Here is a 25,000-nt window from a genome sequence, read left to right as displayed (position 1 = left end):
ACTGAATTTTTGCACACTGATTTTTTTTTTTTTTACACAGATTTAATTTTTTTACACAGAATTTTTATAGGAACATTTTTTTTACACAATTTTTACAGATTTTTTTTCACATAATTTTTACACACTGATTTTTTTTACACATTAATTTTTTTTACACAGATTCATTTTTTACACAGAATTCTTATACACAGATTATTTTACACAAACATTTTTTACACTGATTTTTTTTTACACTAATTTTTGTACACAGACTTTATATACACATTTTTTACACAGAATTCTTATACACAGATTTTTTTACACTGAATTTTTTTACACTGATTTTTTTTTTTACACTAATTTTTGTACACAGACTTTTTATACACATTTTCTTACACATAATTTTTACACACTGATTTTTTTACACATTCATTTTTTAACAGAGACTTTTTATACACATTTTTTACACATATTTTTACACACTGATTTTTTTACACTGAATTTTTACACATTTTTTACGCAGATTTTTTTATACAGATTTTTTTTACACAGAATTTTTATGAACACGTTTTGTTTTTATACACATTTTTTTACACAGCAATTTTAGACGTTGATTTTTTTACACACATATTTTTACACAGATGAATTTTTTTACACAGATTTTTTATACACATTTTTTTACACAGATTTTTTTTTACACTGAATTTTTACACAGAATTCTTATACACAGATTTTTTTACACAACATTTTTTTACACTGATTTTTTTTTACACTAATTTTTGTACACAGACTTTATATACACATTTTTTACACAGAATTCTTATACACAGATTTTTTTACACTGATTTTTTTTTACACTAATTTCTGTACACAGACTTTTTATACACATTTTTTACACAGAATTTTTACACACCGATTTTTTTACACATTCATTTTTTTTACAGAGACTTTTTATACACATTTTTTACACATATTTTTACACACTGATTTTTTTACACTGAATTTCTACAAAAAAAATTTTAACGCAGTTTTTTTTTATACAGAATTTTTTTACACAGAATTTTTATGAACACGTTTTGTTTTTATTCACATTGTTTACACAGAATTTTTACTCACTGAGTTTTACACATACATTTTTTACACAGACTTTTCATACACATTTTTTACACAGCATTTTTACACATTGATTTTTTTACACACATATTTTTTTGCACAGATTAATTTTTTTACACAGAATTTTTATACAGATTTTTTTTACACAGAATTTTTACACAGATTTTTTTTTACACTGATTTTATTTACACAGAATTTTTATGAACACGTTTTGTTTTTATACACATTTTCTTACACAGCATTTTTACACAGTGATTTTTGTACACATTATTTTTTTTACACAGACTTTTTATACAAATTTTTTTACACAGAAGTTTCACACACTAATTTTTTTACACTGAATTTTAACACTGATTTTTTTTACACAGATTCATTTTTTACACAGAATTTTTATACACAGATTCTTTTTTTACACAATTTTTACACATATATTTTTTGTACACTGAATTTTTACACACTGATTTTTTTTACACTGAGTTTTTACAGTTTTTTTTTTTTTTTACAATTAATTTTTTGCACAGATTTTGTTTTTATACACTGAATTTTTACACACTGAGTTTTTTAGACACACACATTTTGCCCACAAATTTCTCACTGAATTTATTAAGTAAGTTACCGATACCGATAGCTTACTTATATCCACCGTTCCCTCTAATTTGTCATGTGTGTGATCAAATGCAAAAACTGCAGTGGAGCACATGTGAGCAGCATCAGACTGTCCCAAACCGGACGTCATAACAATTTAAATGAGATAAAACAATAAAACGAGAGCAGTCATTCCCATGAGATTATTTTCTAATATAGAGGATTTGGCCCACTTATTTTGAAGTATAACAACAACAACAACAACAAAATGATGTTATTCATGAGCTGCTGGTATTGTATGTCTGGGAGATACATTTGTACCCCTTTTAGACAAACATTCACATGCTGCACAATGAGATGTAAGCATGGGATTAAGTGTTCATTCATGTAACTTTCTGTCTGTAAAATAAATATATTTTATTAGCATTTCTGTAATCTAGTAACAGCATTTCATGACTAATACCCACAAATTAACATTCTTAATAAATGACAATAGAATAAAATAAGCACACATCTGATTGAGGAGTCACAGTGTCACGAATTGGAATTTACACTTTATGTGCGGTGTTGGAATCGGCCAACTTTTTGTGTGGCCCTAAACGCATCACTGGCATGAGTTAGAGCGAGCGGCTGCTGTGGATATGACGGATGATAAATAATTGGTTTGTACGCCAGTTTTGCGAGATATACGTTTTCTTTTACGAATGTTTTTAGTGTGGTTATGGCCGAATATAAACAGTTTTGCTCATGAAGCTGTCGATTGACTTTTTGTCCTTAAAGCGTATCGTCAGACGTTACAATAAGTAAACATTGTTGACGATCATTGTTATCAACATCATGCAGAATAAATGATGTTTATTTTGTGTAGAGTTCACGTGGAATTTGATTTTCTGTGCGCAAGAAAGAGACGAGACAAAGAAGCAAAACTCAGGAGAGATACAGTGAGGGAGCGGGACGGAAGCGTCCGCCTTCGCTGAGAGCCAAAGAGATAAAAAAAAGAAGGGGCCTGCAACGCTATTATGTTTGAGTTAAATATTTGGGTACTTTCCATGACTATATATTATACACAATATATTTTGATTTGTATTTCTGCACAGTGTTGTGGACGTAATCATTCAGTATTCCCTTTTTGTTACAAAATATTCAAACTAAAACTCGAAAGTGTAGACATAAAACCCTGTGTGTTTGTTCATCAAGGGGACAATAGTTGTAATGCACAAATGCATTATAAAAATGCTGAAAAGTGACTTATTTTTTTTTAATCCAATTAATCAGAAAATAATCAATAGATGAATAGGTTGTTAAACTAATCATTAGTTGCATCTGTATCGGTATCAGCTTAAAATAAATAGAACAATATTTATATATATATATATATATATATATATATATATATATATATATATATATATATATATATATATATATTTATATGTATGTATACTGTATATATGTATATATATATATTTATATATATATATATATATATATATATATATATATATGTATATATATATATATATATATGTATATGTATGTATGTATATGTATATATATATATATATATACACAGTATATATATATTTACTGTATATAAATATATTTATTTTTATATAAATATTTGTGTGTATATATACTGTATGTATATATAAATATGTATACATATATATTTGTGTGTGTGTATATGTGTATGTATATATATATACATATATATATATATATATATATATGTATATATATATACATATATATATATATATATATATATATATATATATATATATATATATATATATATATATATATATATTAGTGACGTGCAGTCACTAGAGGCAGGTGAGGCAGGGCCTCACCTGCCATCATGGAAAGAAAAAAAATGTAAAAAGAAAATAAATTAATTAAATTGTTATATGTATCCAGTGATTATACTATAAAGTTATTTTCCATTTAACTTCACCGGTTTTAGATTATTTTTATTCAAAATCGCTGAATTTTCACATTTGCCGTTCAAATACTGAGAACAGACGGTGCGGTGATCAGCAGCCAGTTGAGGCACGTCACTCAGTGCCTCAACATGGATTGCGGACTCGGCTAACTGCTGGCCTGCTGTGCAGTGAGACTGTATTGCTATATGAATTATATTATACATTTCCATAGTTTAGTTAGCTGAGGTATATAATGTACAGTATATTTTGTCAACAACTGTATGTGTGTAACGTATTTCTTGTGCTGAGCGATCATAAAACGGCTGCAAAAGACGCACTGGCTGAGGCTCCAGTAATCCCGCCTCCTGCACCCCCGCTGTAGAATTGTTGTATCAACTAAAGCCCACACTTAAACTTTCCACGTGCAAGATTGAATCTATTTAAAAAAGTTATTTCATAAGAAGCCAAAAAGTGCAAAAACAATAATGTTCGTGTTGGAGGAGTTGTGAATGACTGCAGGGCCACAACATTAGGTACACCTGCAGACTGCAGGTGTATCTAATTCACAACTCCTCTAACACGAACATTATTGTTTTTGCACTTTTTGGTTTCTTATTAAATAACTTTTGTAACCTATTTTCACGGGCTTTCCTCTTTGTGATGTTAAGTTCCTGTTATGCGCTGTTATACAGTATATGCCTTGAGCTCTTATTTTGAAGGCGCTAAGAGCGGAAGTGATGACACGTTGCGGAGGTTTTTGAAAGAAGGTGAATAAAGTGGTCCTCGTGTAAACTGGAGCCTCCGTGTTTGTTATTTTGTAGTTTCATACAGTATAGGCCACATTTATAAACCCTCGGTTACACTTTTTTAAATAGATTCAATCTTGCACGTGGAAAGTTGAAGTGAGGGCTTTAGTTGCGGCGCATGGACTTCATTTATAAGTAAAGGTAAGACCGTAATAACGTTTTTTTTTATTAAATGTGCTTTTTTGTGTGCTACAGTTTGTATGTGTAAAGTTAAAGTTAAGTTAAAGTAGCAATGATTGTCACACACACACTAGGTGTAATGAAATTTGTCCTCTGCATTTGACCCATCCCCTTGATCACCCCCTGGGAGGTGAGGGGAGCAGTGGGCAGCAGCGGCGCCGCGCCCGGGAATCATTTTTGGTGATTTAACCCCCAATTCCAAGCCTTGATGTTGAGTGCCAAGCAGGGAAGAATGCTGGTATGAGCTTTTAAACATAACCCGTTAACTGCTGCCAATCAAATGGTGAATAAGATACTCTTTAGGGTTCATATGTTTGTAAATCTGACTGTGATGAAGTCAGTGCCTCACCAGCCATCAACCTTACCGCACCTCACTGATATATATGTATATATATATATATATATATATATATGTATGTGTGGGAAAAAAATCACAAGACTATTTCATCTCTACAGGCCTGTTTCATGAGGGGGGGTGCCCTCAATCATCAGGAGATTTTAATGGGAGCATTCGCATACCATGGTTTATATGGGGCACAGAGTGGGTGGGTACAGGCTGGCCTAGGGGCGTGGTGATTGGCTCATGTGTTACCTAGGAGGTGTTTCCGTCTATGGCGGCATGTTGTTACAATTTCGCTGCGCTTGTTGAGGGATGACAGGTCTGGACGGTAAATAATAAACAGTTTCTCTTTCAAGCATAGGTTGCATCTTTTATTACCACTATTGTAAGGTGTGCTGGATGCAAGAATTTGCCATGTTATTGAATATTCAACATTATTGTCTTTGAGGTCCCAAATGTGTTTGCTGAGTTCTGTGGTATTTCGCAGGTTTTTGTTCCTGAAAGAAGCCTTGTGATTGTTCCATCTGGTTTTGAATTCTCCCTCGGTTAATCCTACATATGTGTCGGATGTGTTAATGTCCTTGCGTATTACCTTAGATTGGTAGACAACTGATGTTTGTAAGCATCCCCCGTTGAGAGGGCAATCAGGTTTCTTTCGACAGTTACATCCTTTGTTGGTTTTGGAGTCGCTCTGTCCGGGGGCCGACGGCTCATTTGCAATTGTTTTGTTGTGGTTTGAGAGGATTTGTCGTATATTGTTCATGCAGCTGTAGCTCAATTTAATGTTGTTCTTGTTGAATACTTTTCTTAGGGTGTTGCCTTTGGGGAAGTGTTTGTAAATCAGATTGAGGAATTTGTGTCCAATGTTAGTTGAGACGTTTTTGCTGTATGGGGGGTTGTAAAGTATTCAACAAGAACAACATTAAATTGAGCTACAGCTGTATGAACAATATATGACAAATTATCTCAAACCACAACAAAACAATTGCAAATGAGCCGTCGGCCCCCAGACAGAGCGACTCCAAAACCAACAAAGACTGCAACTGTCGAAAGAAACCTGATTGCCCTCTCAACGGGGGGTGCTTACAAACATCAGTTGTCTACCAATCTAAGGTAACACGCAAGGACATTAACACATCCGACACATATGTAGGATTAACCGAGGGAGAATTCAAAACCAGATGGAACAATCACAAGGCTTCTTTCAGGAACAAAAACCTGCGAAATACCACAGAACTCAGCAAACACATTTGGGACCTCAAAGACAATAATGTTGAATATTCAATAACATGGCAAATTCTTGCATCCAGCACACCTTACAATAGTGGTAATAAAAGATGCAACCTATGCTTGAAAGAGAAACTGTTTATTATTTACCGTCCAGACCTGTCATCCCTCAACAAGCGCAGCGAAATTGTAACAGCATGCCGCCACAGACGGAAACACCTCCTAGGTAACACATGAGCCAATCACCACGCCCCTACGCCAACCTGTACCCACCCACTCTGTGCCCTATATAAACCATGGTATGTGAATGCTCCCATTAAAATCTCCTGATGATTGAGGGTACCCCCCCTCATGAAACAGGCCTGAAGAGATGAAATAGTCTTGTGATTTTTTTTCCCACACATACATATATATATATATATATATATATATATATATATATATATATATATATATATATATATATCAACTTTCTATATTAAGAAGACAAAACCATCAGAAATCACGAAAAGCGTTAACTTTAACAACCATATTGCTGCAATAATAAACATTTAAAAAAGTTAAATCACATCATTTAAAGTGGTCCGCCACTTCATTCTGTGTAGTTCACCACATCAATTAACGTGGCCCTCTGAGGACGGCCATCATTGTCTTGGTGGGTTCTTGTCCGGGCCCTCTTCAGACTGTGCAGGTGTACCTAATCAAGTGTCCATTCAGCAGCAGACTCCAATCATGTGACCTGAAATATTAACTGTAGTGGGACCGGAGCCAAATAACTCCGGTCTATTCTCATCCCTCCCGGTGGACGCAGACAGAAGGTTGATTGCACCTCCGCACGTGTGTATTAAAAAAAAAAAAAAAAGTATCGAGGGAAAGGTAAAAACGCTGCGGTTACACAACCTCAGCGTGGGTGTTGTGCTCAGGACCCTCCAGCCGTGGAATCATTCCATCAGCCTTCCTCGGAGAGGCCAGCGCTGAAACGTAGCGCCGCTGTTGAAAAAAAAGGCGAGGACGGCTATGAAAAGCACGCGGGTGCTTCTGACTCTGGGTAGTTTGAATCACTCGTCAAGGAGAGCGCCGCAGCCCACGCGCCTTTACCACCCACCACCTACAGGCCCTGCGCACGCCGCACACCAGCAAAAACCCACTGGTCCACTCGCAACACCTCTTGTGAGCAGGCCCACAAAGCACATGTTCAATGGTGGCAACTGTCACGTTCAAACACTGAGGACATCTATTAAACAAGACAAAAGGCAAGGAATCAAACAGAGACAGAAATCAATTTGGACTCAATATTGAGGAGAGACATGGCCACTGCACTCTCTGTACAGTCCGAAGAAGGTTTTCGTCTCCTCTTTTATTCAGATGTTCAATGTTTACGCAACGACACCTGTCTCAGCAGGAATGGGGAGTATGTAAACAGTCGTTGTTTTCGGTCACATTGAAGATAAAAGAAGAAGATCCCTCAGGCTTGGGTTCGTCCTGGATTCAGCTTGGGCAGGTTTTCCAGGACAATGGATGACCCCTCCCGTCTCATTCCATCGTCCACAGCGGAATCTTCCAAGCGTTTGGCTTGGTGCAACAAAGACCGCTTCTTCTCTGTTCATTGAGAACTCAGAACGGAAAGTTTTTTGATCATTGAAATACAATTTTTCTGACAGCAACTGTATCACGATATCAGTGTGCTATATCGCTCCATAACTATTCATATTTTTCTGACTCATGGAAAATAAGTACCATTAGAAAAATATATGAAATGTAGAGTTACCGTATTTTCCGCACCATAAGGCGCCCTGGGTTATAAGCCGCGCCTTCAATGAACGGCATATTTCAAAACTTTGTCCACCTATAAGCCGCCCCGTGTTGTAAGCCGCATCTAACTGCGCTAAAGGAATGTCAAAAAAACAGTCAGATAGGTCAGTCAAACTTTAATAATATATTAAAAACCAGCGTGATGTGGGCGCGCATGGAGTCGTATATCAACATGGACGGAGCTGCGTGAAAAAAGCCACCCGGCCTCTTCGCGTAAACTTACCTTAACCACTCGCTCATCTTTTCTTCATCCATCCATCCCTTCGAGTTAGCTTTTATGATGACGCCGGCTGGAAAGGTCTCTTTTGGCAAGGTCTTCCTTTTGAATATCACCATGGGTGGAAGTTTCTGGCCATTAGCATGGCAAGCTAGAACCACAGTGAAGGATGACTTCTCATTCCCTGTGGTGCGAATATTCACCGTACGTGCTCCCGTTGTATCCACAGTGCGGTTCACAGGAATATCAAAAGTCAGTGGAACCTCGTCCATGTTGATAATGTTCTCTGGCCGGATCTTTTTTTCAGCTATCTTGTTTTTACAATATGCACGGAAAGTAGCCAGCTTTTCTTGAAAGTCTTTAGGCAGTTGCTGTGAAATAGTAGTCCGTGTGCGGATGGAGAGATTGCGTCTTTTCATGAACCGGAAACCTGTCGCCATTTTGTGGTCTTTACAGATGTAAACACACAAAGGAAATGAAACGTAATATCCGCACGCTTCTTCTTCTTCTACGCGGGCGGGTGGTTGCTTACAGTAGAAGAAGAAGCGCTTCCTGTTCTATGGGGGCGGGTGCTTACCTTGGCGGTTGCTTGCGTAGAAGAAGAAGCACTTCCTCTTCTACGGGGAATAAAGATGGCGGCTGTTTACCGTAGTTGCGAGACCGAAACTTTATGAAAATGAATCTTAATATTAATCCATATATAAAGCGCACCGGGTTATAAGCCGCACTGTCAGCTTTTGAGTAAATTTGTGGTTTTTAGGTGCGGCTAATAGTGCGGAAAATACGGTATACAGTATAGAATTGCGGTACTAATGAATCGAAAACGGTTCTATACTCTGTTCAAAAAGTACCGGTTGTTTTTTACGGGCAAGAAGGCGTGTCGTCGTTACGTCGTGACCAGTGTTGGGACTAACGCGTTACAAAGTAACGCGTCACTGTAACACCGTTAGTTTCGGCGGTAACTAGTAATCTAACGCGTTATTTTTTATATTCAGTAACTCAGTTACCGTTACTACATGATGCGTTACTGCGTTATTTTACGTTACTTTTTATGTAGTATAAAGTGTGTTTTATCGGAGCGCTGCTGTGTCATCGTTCTGATTCTTCTTGTGTCACAAGCCGGAGAAGACAGAGAGACATGCGCTCTGTGTGGGTGTGTGTGGGTGTGCTCATCATTCACCGCTGAAGGTACACACTCTCTGTCAATCAATGTTCCCTCTAATTTTTCATGTGTGTGAGCAAACGCAAAAAGTCCCTGAGCATTGAGTGGAGTCCATGTGAGCAACTTTAGACGTGCACACTGTGGCTACACCAGCAGCACACCTGGCCCAAACCTCACTAAATAACAAGTTCAATCTCCATCCATCCATCCATTTTCTACCGCTTGTCCCTTTCGGGGTCGCTGGAGCCTATCTCAGCTGCATTCGGGCGGAAGACAGTGTACACCCTGGACAAGTCCCCACCTCACCGCAGGGCCAACACAGATAGACAGACAACATTCTCTTATTATTAGAATCAAATGACAGCAGTCATTTCCATTTCTAATATAAGTGTTTAGGCCCACTTACAATGACAATAACAACAAATATTGTTTTTCATGAACTGTGTACATGTATTGTTTGTCTGGGTGGAGGTCCTGCTTTGGAAATAATTTGTACCCCTTTCAGACAGTTCCCATTAAAACATTCACATGTTGCACAATGAGATGTAAGCAGGGGATCATGTGTACATTCCTGCAACTTCCTGTTTGTAAAAAATATATTTTTATTAGTATTTATTTAATATACTAACAGCATTTAATGATTAATATTTATAAATTAAGATTCCTAATAAATGACACTAGAATAAGCACACATTTGATTGGTAAATCATAGTGTAACGACCTGGAATGACACTTTATGTGTGGTGTTGGAGTTGTCCGACTTTTTGTGTGGCTGTAAACGCATCACTGGCTAAGTGCCATATGTGCAAGTGTTGGCGCACGTGAGAAAGAGCGAGTGGCTGCTGTTGATATAACAAAGTTGCTTTTGGTCTGGTTTGTACTGCAGAAAATGACCACTTTTGCTAGATATCATTTTTTTTACTAATGTTTTGGTGATGTGTTTATGGCCGACAATAAAGAGTTTTGCTCAGTAAAGTGATGGATGGAATTCAGTAACTAACCCAACACTGGTCGTGACATTGCTGCTTTTACGAGCAGAGGAGCATGTTCGGCAGCGCGCACACACACGGAGTACTTACAAGCAGACACAGGGTGTAGACAGAAAACGGAAGCATTTTGGCCTGAAAAGTAAAGATAAAGGTGAAGTTATAACACTGAAACGCCCCCAGGAAGAGGTGCTTTAAGACAGTGGTCCCCAACCACCGGGCCGTGGATCGATTGGTACCATAAAAAAAAATATATATATATATATATTTTTTTAATTAAATCAACATAAAAAACACAAGATACACTTACAATTAGTGCACCAACCCAAAAAAAAAAACCTCCCCCATTTACACTCATTCACACAAAAGGGTTGTTTCCTTCTGTTATTAATATTGTGGTTCCTACATTATATATCAATATATATCAATACAGTCTGCAAGGGATACAGTCCGTAAGCACACATGATTGTATTTTTTTTATGACAAAAAAAATAGTGGTGACAGGACAACACTAATTAAATGTTAACAATTATTTTTTTATTTTTTTTATATTATATATGTCGTGGCGGTAATCCTAGAACCCGTTGGTGGACGCCGGCGGTGAGGGATGCCGTCAAGCTGAAGAAGGAGTCCTATCGGGTTCTTTTGGCTCATAGGACTCCTGAGGCAGCGGACAGGTACCGACAGGCCAGGCGGTGTGCGGCTTCAGCGGTTGCGGAGGCAAAAACTCGGACATGGGAGGAGTTCGGGGAAGCCATGGAAAACGACTTCCGGACGGCTTCGAAGCGATTCTGGACCACCATCCGCCGCCTCAGGAAGGGGAAGCAGTGCACTATCAACACCGTGTATGGTGAGGATGGTGTTCTGCTGACCTCGACTGCGGATGTTGTGGATCGGTGGAGGGAATACTTCGAAGACCTCCTCAATCCCACCAACACGTCTTCCTATGAGGAAGCAGTGCCTGGGGAGTCTGTGGTGGGCTCTTCTATTTCTGGGGATGAGGTTGCCGAGGTAGTTAAAAAGCTCCTCGGTGGCAAGGCCCCGGGGGTGGATGAGATCCGCCCAGAGTTCCTTAAGACTCTGGATGCTGTGGGGCTGTCTTGGTTGACAAGACTCTGCAGCATCGCGTGGACATCGGGGGCGGTACCTCTGGATTGGCAGACCGGGGTGGTGGTTCCTCTCTTTAAGAAGGGGAACCGGAGGGTGTGTTCTAACTATCGTGGGATCACACTCCTCAGCCTTCCCGGTAAGGTCTATTCAGGTGTACTGGAGAGGAGGCTACGCCGGATAGTCGAACCTCGGATTCAGGAGGAACAGTGTGGTTTTCGTCCTGGTCGTGGAACTGTGGACCAGCTCTATACTCTCGGCAGGGTCCTTCAGGGTGCATGGGAGTTTGCCCAACCAGTCTACATGTGCTTTGTGGACTTGGAGAAGGCATTCGACCGTGTCCCTCGGGAAGTCCTGTGGGGAGTGCTCAGAGAGTATGGGGTATCGGACTGTCTGATTTTGGCGGTCCGCTCCCTGTATGATCAGTGTCAGAGCTTGGTCCGCATTGCCGGCAGTAAGTCGGACACGTTTCCAGTGAGGGTTGGACTCCGCCAAGGCTGCCCTTTGTCACCCATTCTGTTCATAACCTTTATGGACAGAATTTCTAGGCGCAGTCAAGGCGTTGAGGGGATCTGGTTTGGTGGCTGCAGGATTAGGTCTCTGCTTTTTGCAGATGATGTGGTCCTGATGGCTTCATCTGGCCAGGATCTTCAGCTCTCACTGGATCGGTTCGCAGCTGAGTGTGAAGCGACTGGGATGAGAATCAGCACCTCCAAGTCCGAGTCCATGGTTCTCGCCCGGAAAAGGGTGGAGTGCCATCTCCGGGTTGGGGAGGAGATCTTGCCCCAAGTGGAGGAGTTCAAGTACCTCGGAGTCTTGTTCACGAGTGAGGGAAGAGCGGATCGTGAGATCGACAGGCGGATCGGTGCGGCATCTTCAGTAATGCGGACGCTGTATCGATCCGTTGTGGTGAAGAAGGAGCTGAGCCGGAAGGCAAAGCTCTCAATTTACCGGTCGATCTACGTTCCCATCTTCACCTATGGTCATGAGCTTTGGGTTATGACCGAAAGGACAAGATCACGGGTACAAGCGGCCCAAATAAGTTTCCTCCGCCGGGTGGTGGGGCTCTCCCTTAGAGATAGGGTGAGAAGCTCTGTCATCCGGGAGGAGCTCAAAGTAAAGCCGCTGCTCCTCCACATGGAGAGGAGCCAGATGAGGTGGTTCGGGCATCTGGTCAGGATGCCACCCGAACGCCTCCCTAGGGAGGTGTTTAGGGCACGTCCGACCGGTAGGAGGCCGCGGGGAAGACCCAGGACACGTTGGGAAGACTATGTCTCCCGGCTGGCCTGGGAACGCCTCGGGGTCCCACAGGAAGAGCTGGACGAAGTGGCTGGGGAGAGGGAAGTCTGGGCTTCCCTGCTTAGGCTGCTGCCCCCGCGACCCGACCTCGGATAAGCGGAAGAAGATGGATGGATGGATGAATGGATATTATATATTTGTGTGTTTTTTTTTTTTTTTTTTATATTTATTATTTATTTATAATAATAATAATAATAGATTTCATTTATAAAAAGCACTTTACATTGAGTAAACAACCTCAAACTGCTACAGTGTATTAAAAAATGTTTAAATAAAAAGATAATAAAAAATAAATAACAATAAAAACTAGAACAGCCAAATAGCTAGAAAAAAATAGCTATTTGGTTAAATAGCTAAAATGTATTAAAATCTCATGTAACGTTAGCATGCTAACGTTACCATGCTGATATAGGAGAAGTTAGTATATTTCCAAGATGGCACCAAGTATCAAAATCCATGATTTTTAAGATTAAACATACAAAATTAGCTACAATGTTAGCATGAAAAGTTAGCATTCTGATATTGGAAAAAAAATTTAAAAAAAGATTTTGTGACGATAAAAAGACATGTATGTAATCATAGTAGTATTATAATAATAATAATAATATATTTTATTTGTAAAAAGCACTTTGCATTGAGCAAACAACCTCAAAGTGCTACAGTGTATTAAAAAAAATAAAAATAAAAAGATAATAAAAAACAAATAAAAATAAAAACTAGAACAACCAAATAGCTAAAACTAATATGCATATATCTAAAAAAAAAAGGCTTTTTTAAAAAGAAGGATTTTTAAGCATTTTTTAAAAGCATCCACAGTCTGTGGTACCCTCAGGTGGTCAGGGAGAGCGTTCCACAGACTGGTCTCCCATTGTTCGTAGCTTTGTCCTCGGAAGGTTGGAGGAGGTTAGCCTGTCCGGAGCGGATATTTATATTTTGTTGTTTTATTTTTATATATTAAAAAGCACTTTACATTGAGTAAATAACCTCAAACTGCTACAGTGTATTAAAAAAATTAAAATAAAACGATAATAAAAAATAAATAACAATAAAAAACTAGAACAGCCAAATAGCTAGAAAAAAAAATAGCTATTTGGTTAAATAGCTAAAATGTATTAAAATCTCATGTAACGTTAGCATGTTAACGTTACCATGCTGATATAGGAGAAGTTAGTATATTTCCAAGATGGCACCAAGTATCAAAATCCATGATTTTTAAGGTTAAACATACCAAATTAGCTACAAAAGTTAGCATGAAAAGTTAGCATTCTGATATTGGAAAAAAAATTAAAAAAAAGATTTTGTGACAATAAAAAAACATATGTAATCATAGTAGTATTATAATAATAATAATAATATATTTTATTTGTAAAAATCACTTTACATTGAGCAAACAACCTCAAAGTGCTACAGTGTATTAAAAAAAAATAAAATAAAAAGATAATAAAAAACAAATAAAAATAAAAACTAAAACAACCAAATAGCTAAAACTAGTATGCATATATCTTTAAAAAAAAAAGGCTTTTTTTAAAAAGAAGGATTTTTAAGCCTTTTTTAAAAGCATCCACAGTCTGTGGTGCCCTCAGGTGGTCAGGGAGAGCGTTCCACAGACTGGTCTCCCATTGTTCGTAGCTTTGTCCTCGGAGGTTAGCCTGTCCGGAGCGGATATTTATATTTTGTTGTTTTATTTTTATATATTTATATATTATTTTTTTTATATTTGAAATAAATGTAACCTTCCCTCATCAGCTATCAAGGCAGAAAGGAAATGTCAACACAAGCATGGAAAACACTCAAAAAATGTCAACAAAAGAGTAAAATTGAACAATGAAGGAAAATGTAAGAAATGCTTCATAAAGTGTAAGAAAAGTGTGAAAATATAAACATAGAGAAACCTGAGAAGAACTATTTTCTGTGGCAGGAAGTCACAGCTGTGCTCTAAAGGGTAAGCTTGGCTAAGGTGGTGTGTCCAGGTCCAATTTCTTCATTTTGACTTTCTCTTCTCACTCCATGCAAAGAATCAACCACACTTGATAGTTGATACTGTCACCTGATTGGCTGTTAGCGTGTCCCTCCCACCGGTCACGTCCCTCTGTTTGTGCAACCAACCTTGCCTACCGTGCTTCCATCTTCTCCCGGTGCAGCGACGGCTGGGCGGACCGCTACGACGTGACGGACGGCTTGGAGAGGGAGGCGTCGGGCGGCCTGACCATCAAGCTGAAGTCGGCGTACGTGACCTGGTTCGACGACTACTACCTGAAGCTGAAGCCCGACTCCAACCCGAGGAACCCGTGGTTCCCCGAGTTCTGGCAGCACCGCTTCCAGTGCAAGCTGAAGGGCCAGGAGAGCGCCGCCTACAACCGCACCTGCAGCCGTGAGCGCCGCCGCACTAGAATGTTCCTCGCCAGCGACCTTGGCGTGACGCCGCTCTGTCCCGCAGGGAGAGAGTCGCTACACCAGCACTACGCCCAGGACACCAAGATGGGCTTTGTCATCAACGCCATCTACGCCATGGCCCACGGTCTGCACGCCATGCAGCAGGTCCTCTGCCCGGGATATAAGGTACTTCAAGTTAGCTACAATGTTAGCATAAAATGTTAGCATGATAACAAAGGACAAGTCGGCATACCTCTAAGATGGCGCCGACTATAAAGAGCCATGATTTGTAGGTTTTAAAAGAATAAAATTAGTTGAAATGCTAGCATAAAACATTAGCATGCTAACTAAAGCATGCTAGCATAGGATGAGTTAGCATACTTGTAAGGTAATGCCAAATATCAGAATCCATGATTTTTATAGGTTAACATAAAAAAAAAATAGTTCAAATGTTAGCATAAAACGTTAGCATGCTTATGTTACCATGCTAATATAGGAAAAGTTTGCATACTCCTAAGATGGCGGCAAGTATCAAAATCCATGATTTGTAAGGTTAAACGTACAAAATTGGTTAAAATCTCATAAAATGTTAGCATGCTAACGTTACCGTACTGATAGAGGAGAAGTTAGCATACTTCTAAGATGGCGCCAAGTATCAAAATCCATGATTTTTAAGGTTAAACATACAAAATTAGCTACAATGTTAGCATAAAAAGTTAGCATGCTAATATAGGAAAAGTTAGCATACTTCTAATATGGCGTCAAGTATCAAAATCCATGATTTTTAAGGTTAAACATATAAAACTAGCTACAATGTTAGCATAAAACATTAGCATGCTAATATGGGAGAGGTTAATATACTTCTAAGATGGCGCCAAGTATCAAAATCCATGATTTTTAAGGTTAAACATAAAAATGAGCTGAAATGTGAGCACAGACCGTTAGCATGCTAATATAGGAGAGGTTAGCATATTTCCAAGATGGCGCCAAGTATCAAAATCCATGATTTTTAGGGTTAAACATACAAAATTAGCTACAATGTTAGCATAAAAAGTTAGCATGCTGACGTAGGAAAAGTTAGCATACTTCTAATATGGCGCCAAGTATCAAAACCCATGATTTTTAATGTTAAACATACAAAATTAGCTATAATGTTAGCGTAAAAAGTTAGCATGCGGATATAGGTAACATTAGCATACTTCTAAGATGGCGCCAAGTATCAAAATCCGTGATTTTTAAGGTTAAACATACAAAATTGTTTAAAATCTCATAAAACGTTAGCATGCTAACGTTACCATGCTGATATAGGAGAAGTTAGCATACTTCTAAGATGGCGGCAAGTATCAAAATCCATGATTTGTAAGGTTAAACATACAAAATTGGCTACAATGTTAGCATAAAACATTAGCATGCTAATATTGGAGAGGTTAGCATACTTCTAAGATGGCGCCACATATCAAAATCTGTCATTTTTAAGGTTCAACATACAAAATTAGCTACAATGTTAGCATAAGACATTAGCATGCTAATATTGGAGAGGTTAGCATACTTCTAAGATGGCGCCAAGTATCAAAATCCATGATTTTTAAGGTTAAACATACAAAATTAGCTAAAATGTTAGCGTAAAAAGTTAGCATGCTGATATAGGAACAGTTAGCATACTTCTAAGATGGCGCCAAGTATCAAAATCCGTGATTTTTAAGATTAAACATACAAAATTGTTTAAAATCTCATAAAACGTTAGCATGCTAACGTTACCATGCTGATATAGGAGAAGTTAGCATATTTCCAAGATGGCACCAAGTATCAAAATCCATGATTTTTAAGGTTAAACATACAAAATTAGCTACAATGTTAGCATAAAACATTAGCATGCTAATATTGGAGAGGTTAGCATACTTCTAAGATGGCGCCACATATCAAAATCTGTCATTTTTAAGGTTCAACATACAAAAGTAGCTACAATGTTAGCATAAAACATTAGCATGCTAATATTGGTGAGGTTAGCATACTTCTAAGATGGCGCCAAGTATCAAAATCCATGATTTTTAATGTTAAACATCCAAAATTAGCTACAATGTTAGCGTAAAAAGTTAGCATGCTGATATAGGAAACGTTTGCATACTTCTAAGATGGCGCCAAGTATCAAAATCCGTGATTTTTAAGGTTAAACATACAAAATTGGTTAAAATCTCATAAAACGTTTGCATGCTAACGTTACCATGCTGATATAGGAGAAGTTAGCATACTTCTAAGATGGCGCTAAGTATCAAAATCCATGATTTTTAAGGTTAAACATACAAAATTAGCTACAATGTTAACATAAAACGTTAGCATGCTGATATTAGAAAAGTTAGCATATTTCCAAGATGGCGCCAAGTATCAAAATCCGTGATTTTTAAGGGTAAACATACAAAATTGGTTAAAATCCCATAAAACGTTAGCATGCTAACGTTACCATGCTGATATAGGAGAAGTTAGCATACTTCTAAGATGGCGCCAAGTATCAAAATCCGTGGTCTTTAAGGTTCAACAAACAAAATTAGCTACAAAATTAGCTATAATATTAGCGTAAAACATTAGCATGCTAAGATGGGAGAGGTTAACATATTTCCAAGATGGCACCAAGTATCAAAATGCATGATTTTTAAGGTTAAACATACAAAATTAGCTACAATGTTAGCATAAAAAGTTAGCATGCTGATATAGGAAAAGTTAGCATACTTCTAAGAAGGCGCCAAGTATCAAAATCTGGGATTTTTAAGGTTAAACATACAAAATTAGCTACAATGTTAGCATAAAACATTAGCATGCTAATATTGGAGAGGTTAGCATACTTCTAAGATGGCGCCAAGTATCAAAATCCGTGGTCTTTAAGGTTCAACAAACAAAATTACCTACAATATTAGCGTAAAACATTAGCATGCTAAGATGGGAGAGGTTAACATATTTCCAAGATGGCACCAAGTATCAAAATCCATGATTTTTAAGGTTAAACATACAAAATTAGCTACAATGTTAGCATAAAAAGTTAGCATGCTGATATAGGAAAAGTTAGCATACTTCTAAGATGGCGACACATATAAAAATCTGTCATTTTTAAGGTTCAACATACAAAAGTAGCTACAATGTTAGCATAAAACATTAGCATGCTAATATTGGAGAGGTTAGCATACTTCTAATATGGCACCAAGTATCAAAATCCGTGATTTTTAATGTTAAACATACAAAAATTAGCTACAATGTTAGCATAAAAAGTTAGCATGCTGATGTAGGAAAAGTTAGCATACTTCTAAGATAGCGCCAAGTATCAAAATCCATGGTCTTTAAGGTTCAACATACAAAACTAGCTACAATGTTAGCATAAAACATTAGCATGCTAATATGGGAGAGGTTAGCATACTTCTAAGATGGCGCCAAGTAGCAAAATCCATGATTTTTAAGGTTAAACATATAAAATTAGCTACAATGTTAACATAAAAAGTTAGCATGCTGATATTAGAAAATTTAGCATATTTCCAAGATGGCGCCAAGTATCAAAATCCATGATTTTTAGGGTTAAAAATGCAAAATTAGCTACAATGTTAGCATAAAAAGTTAGCATGCTGATATAGAAAAAGTTTGCATACTTCTAAGATGGCGCCAAGTATCAAAATCCGTGATTTTTAAGGTTAAACATACAAAATTGGTTAAAATCCCATAAAACGTTAGCATGCTAACGTTACCATGCTAATATAGGAGAAGTTAGCATATTTCCAAGATGGCGCCAAGTATCAAAATCCATGGTTTTTAAGGTTAAACATACAAAATTAGCTACAATGTTAGTATAAAAAGTTAGCATGCTGATATAGGATAAGTTAGCATACTTCTAAGATGGCGCCAAGTATCAAAATCTGAAATTTTTAAGGTTAAACATACAAAATTGGTTAAAATCTCATAAAACGTTAGCATGTTAACGTTAGCATGCTAACGTTAGCATGCTAATATGGGAGAAGTTAGCATACTTCCAAGATGGCGCCAAGTATCAAAAAGGTTTAAGGGAATACAATTAGCTAAAATGCTAGCAGAAAACGGTTCTACATCTCGTCCGGTATATTTCCACTTCCTGTCCGCAGGGTTTGTGTGAGTCCATGCGGCCCATCGACGGCCGCCACCTGCTGGAGTTCCTGATGAGGACCAACTTCACCGGCGTCTCGGGCGAGACCATCCACTTCGACCAGAGCGGCGACTCCCCCGGCAGGTGAGGACAGGTGTGAGGAGGGCCACGCCCCCTGCTGACCGCTCTGGGTGTGCGTGCAGGTACGAGATCATGAACTTCCAGCTGCTGGGCCAGGACCAGTACGCCTACGTGCACGTGGGCAGCTGGGACCAGGGCGGCCTGCGCATGGACGACCTGGAGGTCTGGAACAACCAGAGTCGGCTCATCAAGTCCGTCTGCTCCGAGCCCTGCCAGAAGGCCCAGATCAAGGTCGGTTCCCGTGACTCGTGACCCAGGTGAGCCGCGTGTGACATGTGACCGACCCCGGTCTGGTGCAGGTGATCCGCAAAGGGGAGGTGAGTTGCTGCTGGACCTGCACGCCTTGCAAGGACAACGAGTTTGTGTTCGACGAGTACACCTGTCGCTCCTGCCTGCTGGGATCCTGGCCCACGGACGACCTGCGTGGTGAGTCCCCCTGCGTGGTGAGTCCACCTGGGCGGTGAGTCCACCTGGGCAGTGAGTCCACCTGGGCGGTGAGTCCAACTGGGCAGAGAGTCCACCTGGGCGGTGAGTCCACCTGGGCGGTGAGTCCACCTGGGTGGTGAGTCCAACTGGGCAGAGAGTCCACCTGGGCGGTGAGTCCACCTGGACAGTAAGTCCACCTGGACGGTGAGTCTACCTGGGCGGTGAGTCCAACTGGGCGGTGAGTCCACCTGGACAGTAAGTCCACCTGGGCGGTGAGTCCAACTGGCCGGTGAGTCCACCTGGACAGTAAGTCCACCTGGGCGGTGAGTCCACCTGGACAGTAAATCCACCTGGGCGGTGAGTCCAACTGGGCGGTGAGTCCAACTGGGCGGTGAGTCCACCTGGACAGTAAGTCCACCTGGGCAGTAAGTCCACCTGGGCAGTAAGTCCACCTGGGCGGTGAGTCTACCTGGACAGTAAGTCCACCTGGGCGGTGAGTCCACCTGGACAGTGAGTCCACCTGGGCGGTGAGTCCACTTGGGGGGGTCAGTCCACCTGGGTGGTGAGTCCACTTGCGTGTTAAGTCCACTTGGGCGGTGAGTCCACCTGGGGGGGCCAGTCCACCTGGGCGGTGAGTCCACCTGGACAATAAGTCCACCTGCGTGGTAAGTCCACCTGGGCGGTGAGTCCACCTGGACAGTAAGTCCACCTGGACAATAAGTCCACCTGGGCGGTGAGTCCACCTGGACAATAAGTCCCCCTGCGTGTTAAGTCCACTTGGGCGGTGAGTCCACCTGGACAGTAAGTCCACCTGGACAATAAGTCCACCTGCGTGGTAAGTCCACCTGCGTGGTAAGTCCACCTGGGCAGTAAGTCCACCTGAACGGTGAGTCCACCTGGACAGTGAGTCCACCTGGGCGGTGAGTCCACCTGGGGGGGTCAGTCCACCTGGGCGGTGAGTCCACCTGGACAATAAGTCCACCTGCGTGTTAAGTCCACTTGGGCGGTGAGTCCACCTGGACAGTTAGTCCACCTGGGCGGTGAGTCCACCTGGACAATAAGTCCACCTGCGTGGTAAGTCCACCTGGGTGGTGAGTCCACCTGGACAGGAAGTCCACCTGGGCGGTGAGTCTACCTGGACAGTAAGTCCACCTGGGCGGTGAGTCCACCTGGACATTGAGTCCACCTGGGCGGTGCGTCCACCTGGGGGGGGGGTCAGTCCACCTGGGCGGTGAGTCCACCTGGACAATAAGTCCACCTGCGTGTTAAGTCCACTTGGGCGGTGAGTCCACCTGGACAGTAAGTCCACCTGGGCGGTGGGTCCACCTGGACAATAAGTCCACCTGCGTGGTAAGTCCACCTGGGCAGTGAGTGCACCTGAACAGTAAGTCCACCTGGACAATAAGTCCACCTGCGTGGTAAGTCCACCTGGGCAGTGAGTGCACCTGAACAGTAAGTCCACCTGGACAATAAGTCCACCTGGGCGGTGAGTCCACCTGGGCGGTGAGACCATCGGAGTGGTTAGTCCGCCTGGTTGGTGAGTCCACCTGGGCGGTGAGTCCAACTGGGCGGTGAGTCCACCTGGACAATAAGTCCACCTGTGTGCTAAGTCCACCTGGGCGGTGAGTCCACCTGGACAGTAAGTCCACCTGGGCGGTGAGTCCACCTGGGCGGTGAGTCCACCTGGACAATAAGTCCACCTGCGTGGTAAGTCCACCTGGGCGGTGAGTCCACCTGGACAATAAGTCCACCTGCGTGGTAAGTCCACCTGGGCGGTGAGTCCACCTGGGCAGTGAGTCCACCTGGACAATAAGTCCACCTGCGTGGTAAGTCCACCTGGGCGGTGAGTCCACCTGGACAGTAAGTCCACCTGGGCGGTGAGTCCACCTGTACAGTAAGTCCACCTGGGCGGTGAGTCCACCTGGGTGGTGAGTCCACTTGGGCAGTAAGTCCACCTGGGCGGTGAGTCCACCTGGGCAGTGAGTCCACCTGGACAGTAAGTTCACCTGGGCGGTGAGTCCACCTGGACAGTAAGTCCACCTGGGCAGTGAGTCCACCTGGACAGTAAGTCCACCTGGGCGGTGAGTCCACCTGGACAGTAAGTCCACCTGGGCCAGTTAGCCCGATGTGGTCCCCAAGTCAAACAGTTTGGACACCCCTGCTCTTAGTGATGCGCATCAAAGACCGTAGCACAACAACAACAACAACAACAACAACAACAACAACAACAAAAGTGTTTTCCCTTGTTTGTTTGGAGGTTGTGAGCCGATCCCGGTGCAGTACGTCCGCTGGGGCGATCCGGAACCGATCGGCGCTGTGGTGTTCGCCTGTCTGGGTCTGCTGGCGACTCTCTTTGTCACCTCGGTCTTCGTCAAGTAGGTGTGAAGGGCTCCTTTTTGTGGCTCCTGAGCCGGCCGACATTCACGTCCCGGGTCCGCAGGTTCTGGGACACGCCCGTGGTCAAGTCGTCCAGCCGCGAGCTGTGCTACATCATCCTGGCGGGAATATGTCTGAGCTACTTGTGCACCTTCAGCCTCATCGCCAAGCCCCATATCGTCTGCTGCTACCTGCAGAGACTCGGTATCGGCCTGTCTCCCGCCATGAGCTACTCTGCTCTGGTCACCAAGGTGACGCCTCTCACTTCTTATTCGGAAAATGTCTCACATTTGATCTAGTCTGTGCACAGGAGAGGTGTGAGACCATATTGATATTTGATATCAGAAAGTATAGAATTAGAAAGGCTTGCATGTAAAATGTGCGATACAAGCAGTCCTGCACCATGTTTACTTGTGTGTGATATCATGTGCAATACAAGCAATTCTTGCAGCGTGTTTTACTTGTGTGTGATATCATATGCGATACAAGAAACCCTGTGGCGTGTTTACTTGTGTGATTACATGTGCGATACAAGCAGTGCTGCAGCGTGTTTACTTGTGTGTGATATCATGTGCGATACAAGCAGTCCTGCAGCGTGTTTACTTGTGTGTGGTATCATATGCGATACAAGCAGCCCTGCGGCGTGTTTACTTGTGTGTGATATCACGTGCGATACAAGCAGTCCTGCAGCGTGTTTACTTGTGTGTGATATCATGTGTGATACTAGCAGCGTGTTTACTTGTGTGTGATATCATGTGCAATACAAGCAGTTCTGCAGCGTGTTTACTTGTGTGTGATATCATGTGCGATACAACCAGTCCTGCAGCATGTTTACTTATGTGTGACATCATGTGTGATACAAGCAGTCCTGCAGCGTGTTTACTTGTGTGTGACATCATGTGCGATACAAGCAGTCCTGCACCGTGTTTACTTGTGTGTGGTATCATGTGCGAAACAAGCAGCCCTGCGGCGTGTTTACTTGTGTGTGATATCACGTGCGATGCAAGCAGTCCTGCAGCGTGTTTACTTATGTGTGACATCATCTGGGATACTAGCAGCGTGTTTACTTGTGTGTGATATCATGTGCGATACTAGCAGCGTGTTTACTTGTGTGTGATATCATGTGCGATACAAGAAGCCCTGTGGTGTGTTTACTTGTGTGATTACATGTGCGATACAAGCAGTCCTGCACCGTGTTTACTTGTGTGTGGTATCATGTGCGATACAAGAAGCCCTGTGGCGTGTTTACTTGTGTGATTACATGTGCGATACAAGCAGTCCTGCACCGTGTTTACTTGTGTGTGGTATCATGTGCGATACAAGAAGCCCTGTGGCGTGTTTACTTGTGTGATTACATGTGCAATACAAGCAGTTCTGCAGCGTGTTAACTTGTGTGTGATATTATGTGCGATACAAGCAATTCTTGCAGCGTGTTTTACTTGTGTGTGATGTCATATGCGATACAAGAAACCCTGTGGCGTGTTTACTTGTGTGATACAAGCAGTGCTGCAACGTGTTTACTTGTGTGTGACATCATGTGCGATACAAGCAGTCCTGCTGTGGGTTTACTTGAGTGTGGTATCATGTGCGAAACAAGCAGCCCTGCGGCGTGTTTACTTGTGTGTGATATCACGTGCGATGCAAGCAGTCCTGCAGCGTGTTTACTTATGTGTGACATCATCTGGGATACTAGCAGCGTGTTTACTTGTGTGTGATATCATGTGCGATACTAGCAGCGTGTTTACTTGTGTGTGATATCATGTGCGATACAACCAGTCCTGCACCATGTTTACTTATGTGTGACATCATGTGGGATACTAGCAGCGTGCTTACTTGTGTGTGATATCATGTGCAATACAACCAGTCCTGCACCATGTTTACTTATGTGTGACATCATCTGGGATACTAGCAGCGTGTTTACTTGTGTGTGATACCATGTGCGATACTAGCAGCGTGTTTACTTGTGTGTGATATCATGTGCGATACAAGCAGTCCTGCACCGTGTTTACTTGTGTGTGGTATCATGTGCGATACAAGCAGTCCTGCACCGTGTTTACTTGTGTGTGGTATCATGTGCGATACAAGAAGCCCTGTGGCGTGTTTACTTGTGTGATTACATGTGCGATACAAGCAGTCCTGCACCGTGTTTACTTGTGTGTGGTATCATGTGCGATACAAGAAGCCCTGTGGCGTGTTTACTTGTGTGATTACATGTGCAATACAAGCAGTTCTGCAGCGTGTTAACTTGTGTGTGATATTATGTGCGATACAAGCAATTCTTGCAGCGTGTTTTACTTGTGTGTGATGTCATATGCGATACAAGAAACCCTGTGGCGTGTTTACTTGTGTGATACAAGCAGTGCTGCAACGTGTTTACTTGTGTGTGACATCATGTGCGATACAAGCAGTCCTGCTGTGGGTTTACTTGAGTGTGATATCATGTGCAATACAAGCCGTCCTGCAGCGTGTTTACTTGTGTGTGTGATATCATGTGCGATGCAAGCAGTTCTGCAGCGTGTTTACTTGTGTGTGATATCATGTGCGATACAACCAGTCCAGCAGCATGTTTACTTATGTGTGACATCATGTGCGATACAAGCAGTCCTGCAGCGTGTTTACTTGTGTGTGACATCATGTGCGATACAACCAGTCCTGCAGTGTGTTTACTTGTGTGTGATATCATGTGCAATACAAGCAATTCTTGCAGCGTGTTTTACTTGTGTAGGACATCATGTGCGATACAAGTAGCACTGCGGCATGTTTATTTGTGTGTGATTACATATGCGATACAAGCAGTCCTGCAGCATGTTTACTTGTGTGTGACATCTGGGATACTAGCAGCGTGTTTAC

The 25,000-nt window shown here is 41.4% G+C and overlaps 1 protein-coding gene across 1 annotated transcript in view; it reads left to right on the top strand.

Moving 5' to 3' along the window:
* grm5a (glutamate receptor, metabotropic 5a) overlaps positions 1-25,000 on the top strand; it is a 50,793-nt gene that overhangs the window by 11,861 nt on the left and 13,932 nt on the right. Inside the window, exons 6-12 of the mRNA XM_061962866.2 lie at positions 14,880-15,109; positions 15,176-15,297; positions 19,227-19,351; positions 19,411-19,579; positions 19,648-19,774; positions 22,032-22,149; positions 22,215-22,401. Of these exons, the coding sequence (XP_061818850.1) occupies positions 14,880-15,109; positions 15,176-15,297; positions 19,227-19,351; positions 19,411-19,579; positions 19,648-19,774; positions 22,032-22,149; positions 22,215-22,401 (1,078 nt within the window). The remainder of the gene's footprint in view (positions 1-14,879; positions 15,110-15,175; positions 15,298-19,226; positions 19,352-19,410; positions 19,580-19,647; positions 19,775-22,031; positions 22,150-22,214; positions 22,402-25,000) is intronic.

Source organism: Nerophis lumbriciformis, linkage group LG09 (assembly GCF_033978685.3).
Source record: "Nerophis lumbriciformis linkage group LG09, RoL_Nlum_v2.1, whole genome shotgun sequence".
NCBI classification, from domain to species: Eukaryota; Metazoa; Chordata; class Actinopteri; order Syngnathiformes; family Syngnathidae; genus Nerophis; species Nerophis lumbriciformis.
Note: the sequence above shows the minus strand (reverse complement) of the source record. Positions and strands in the feature narration are given on the sequence as shown.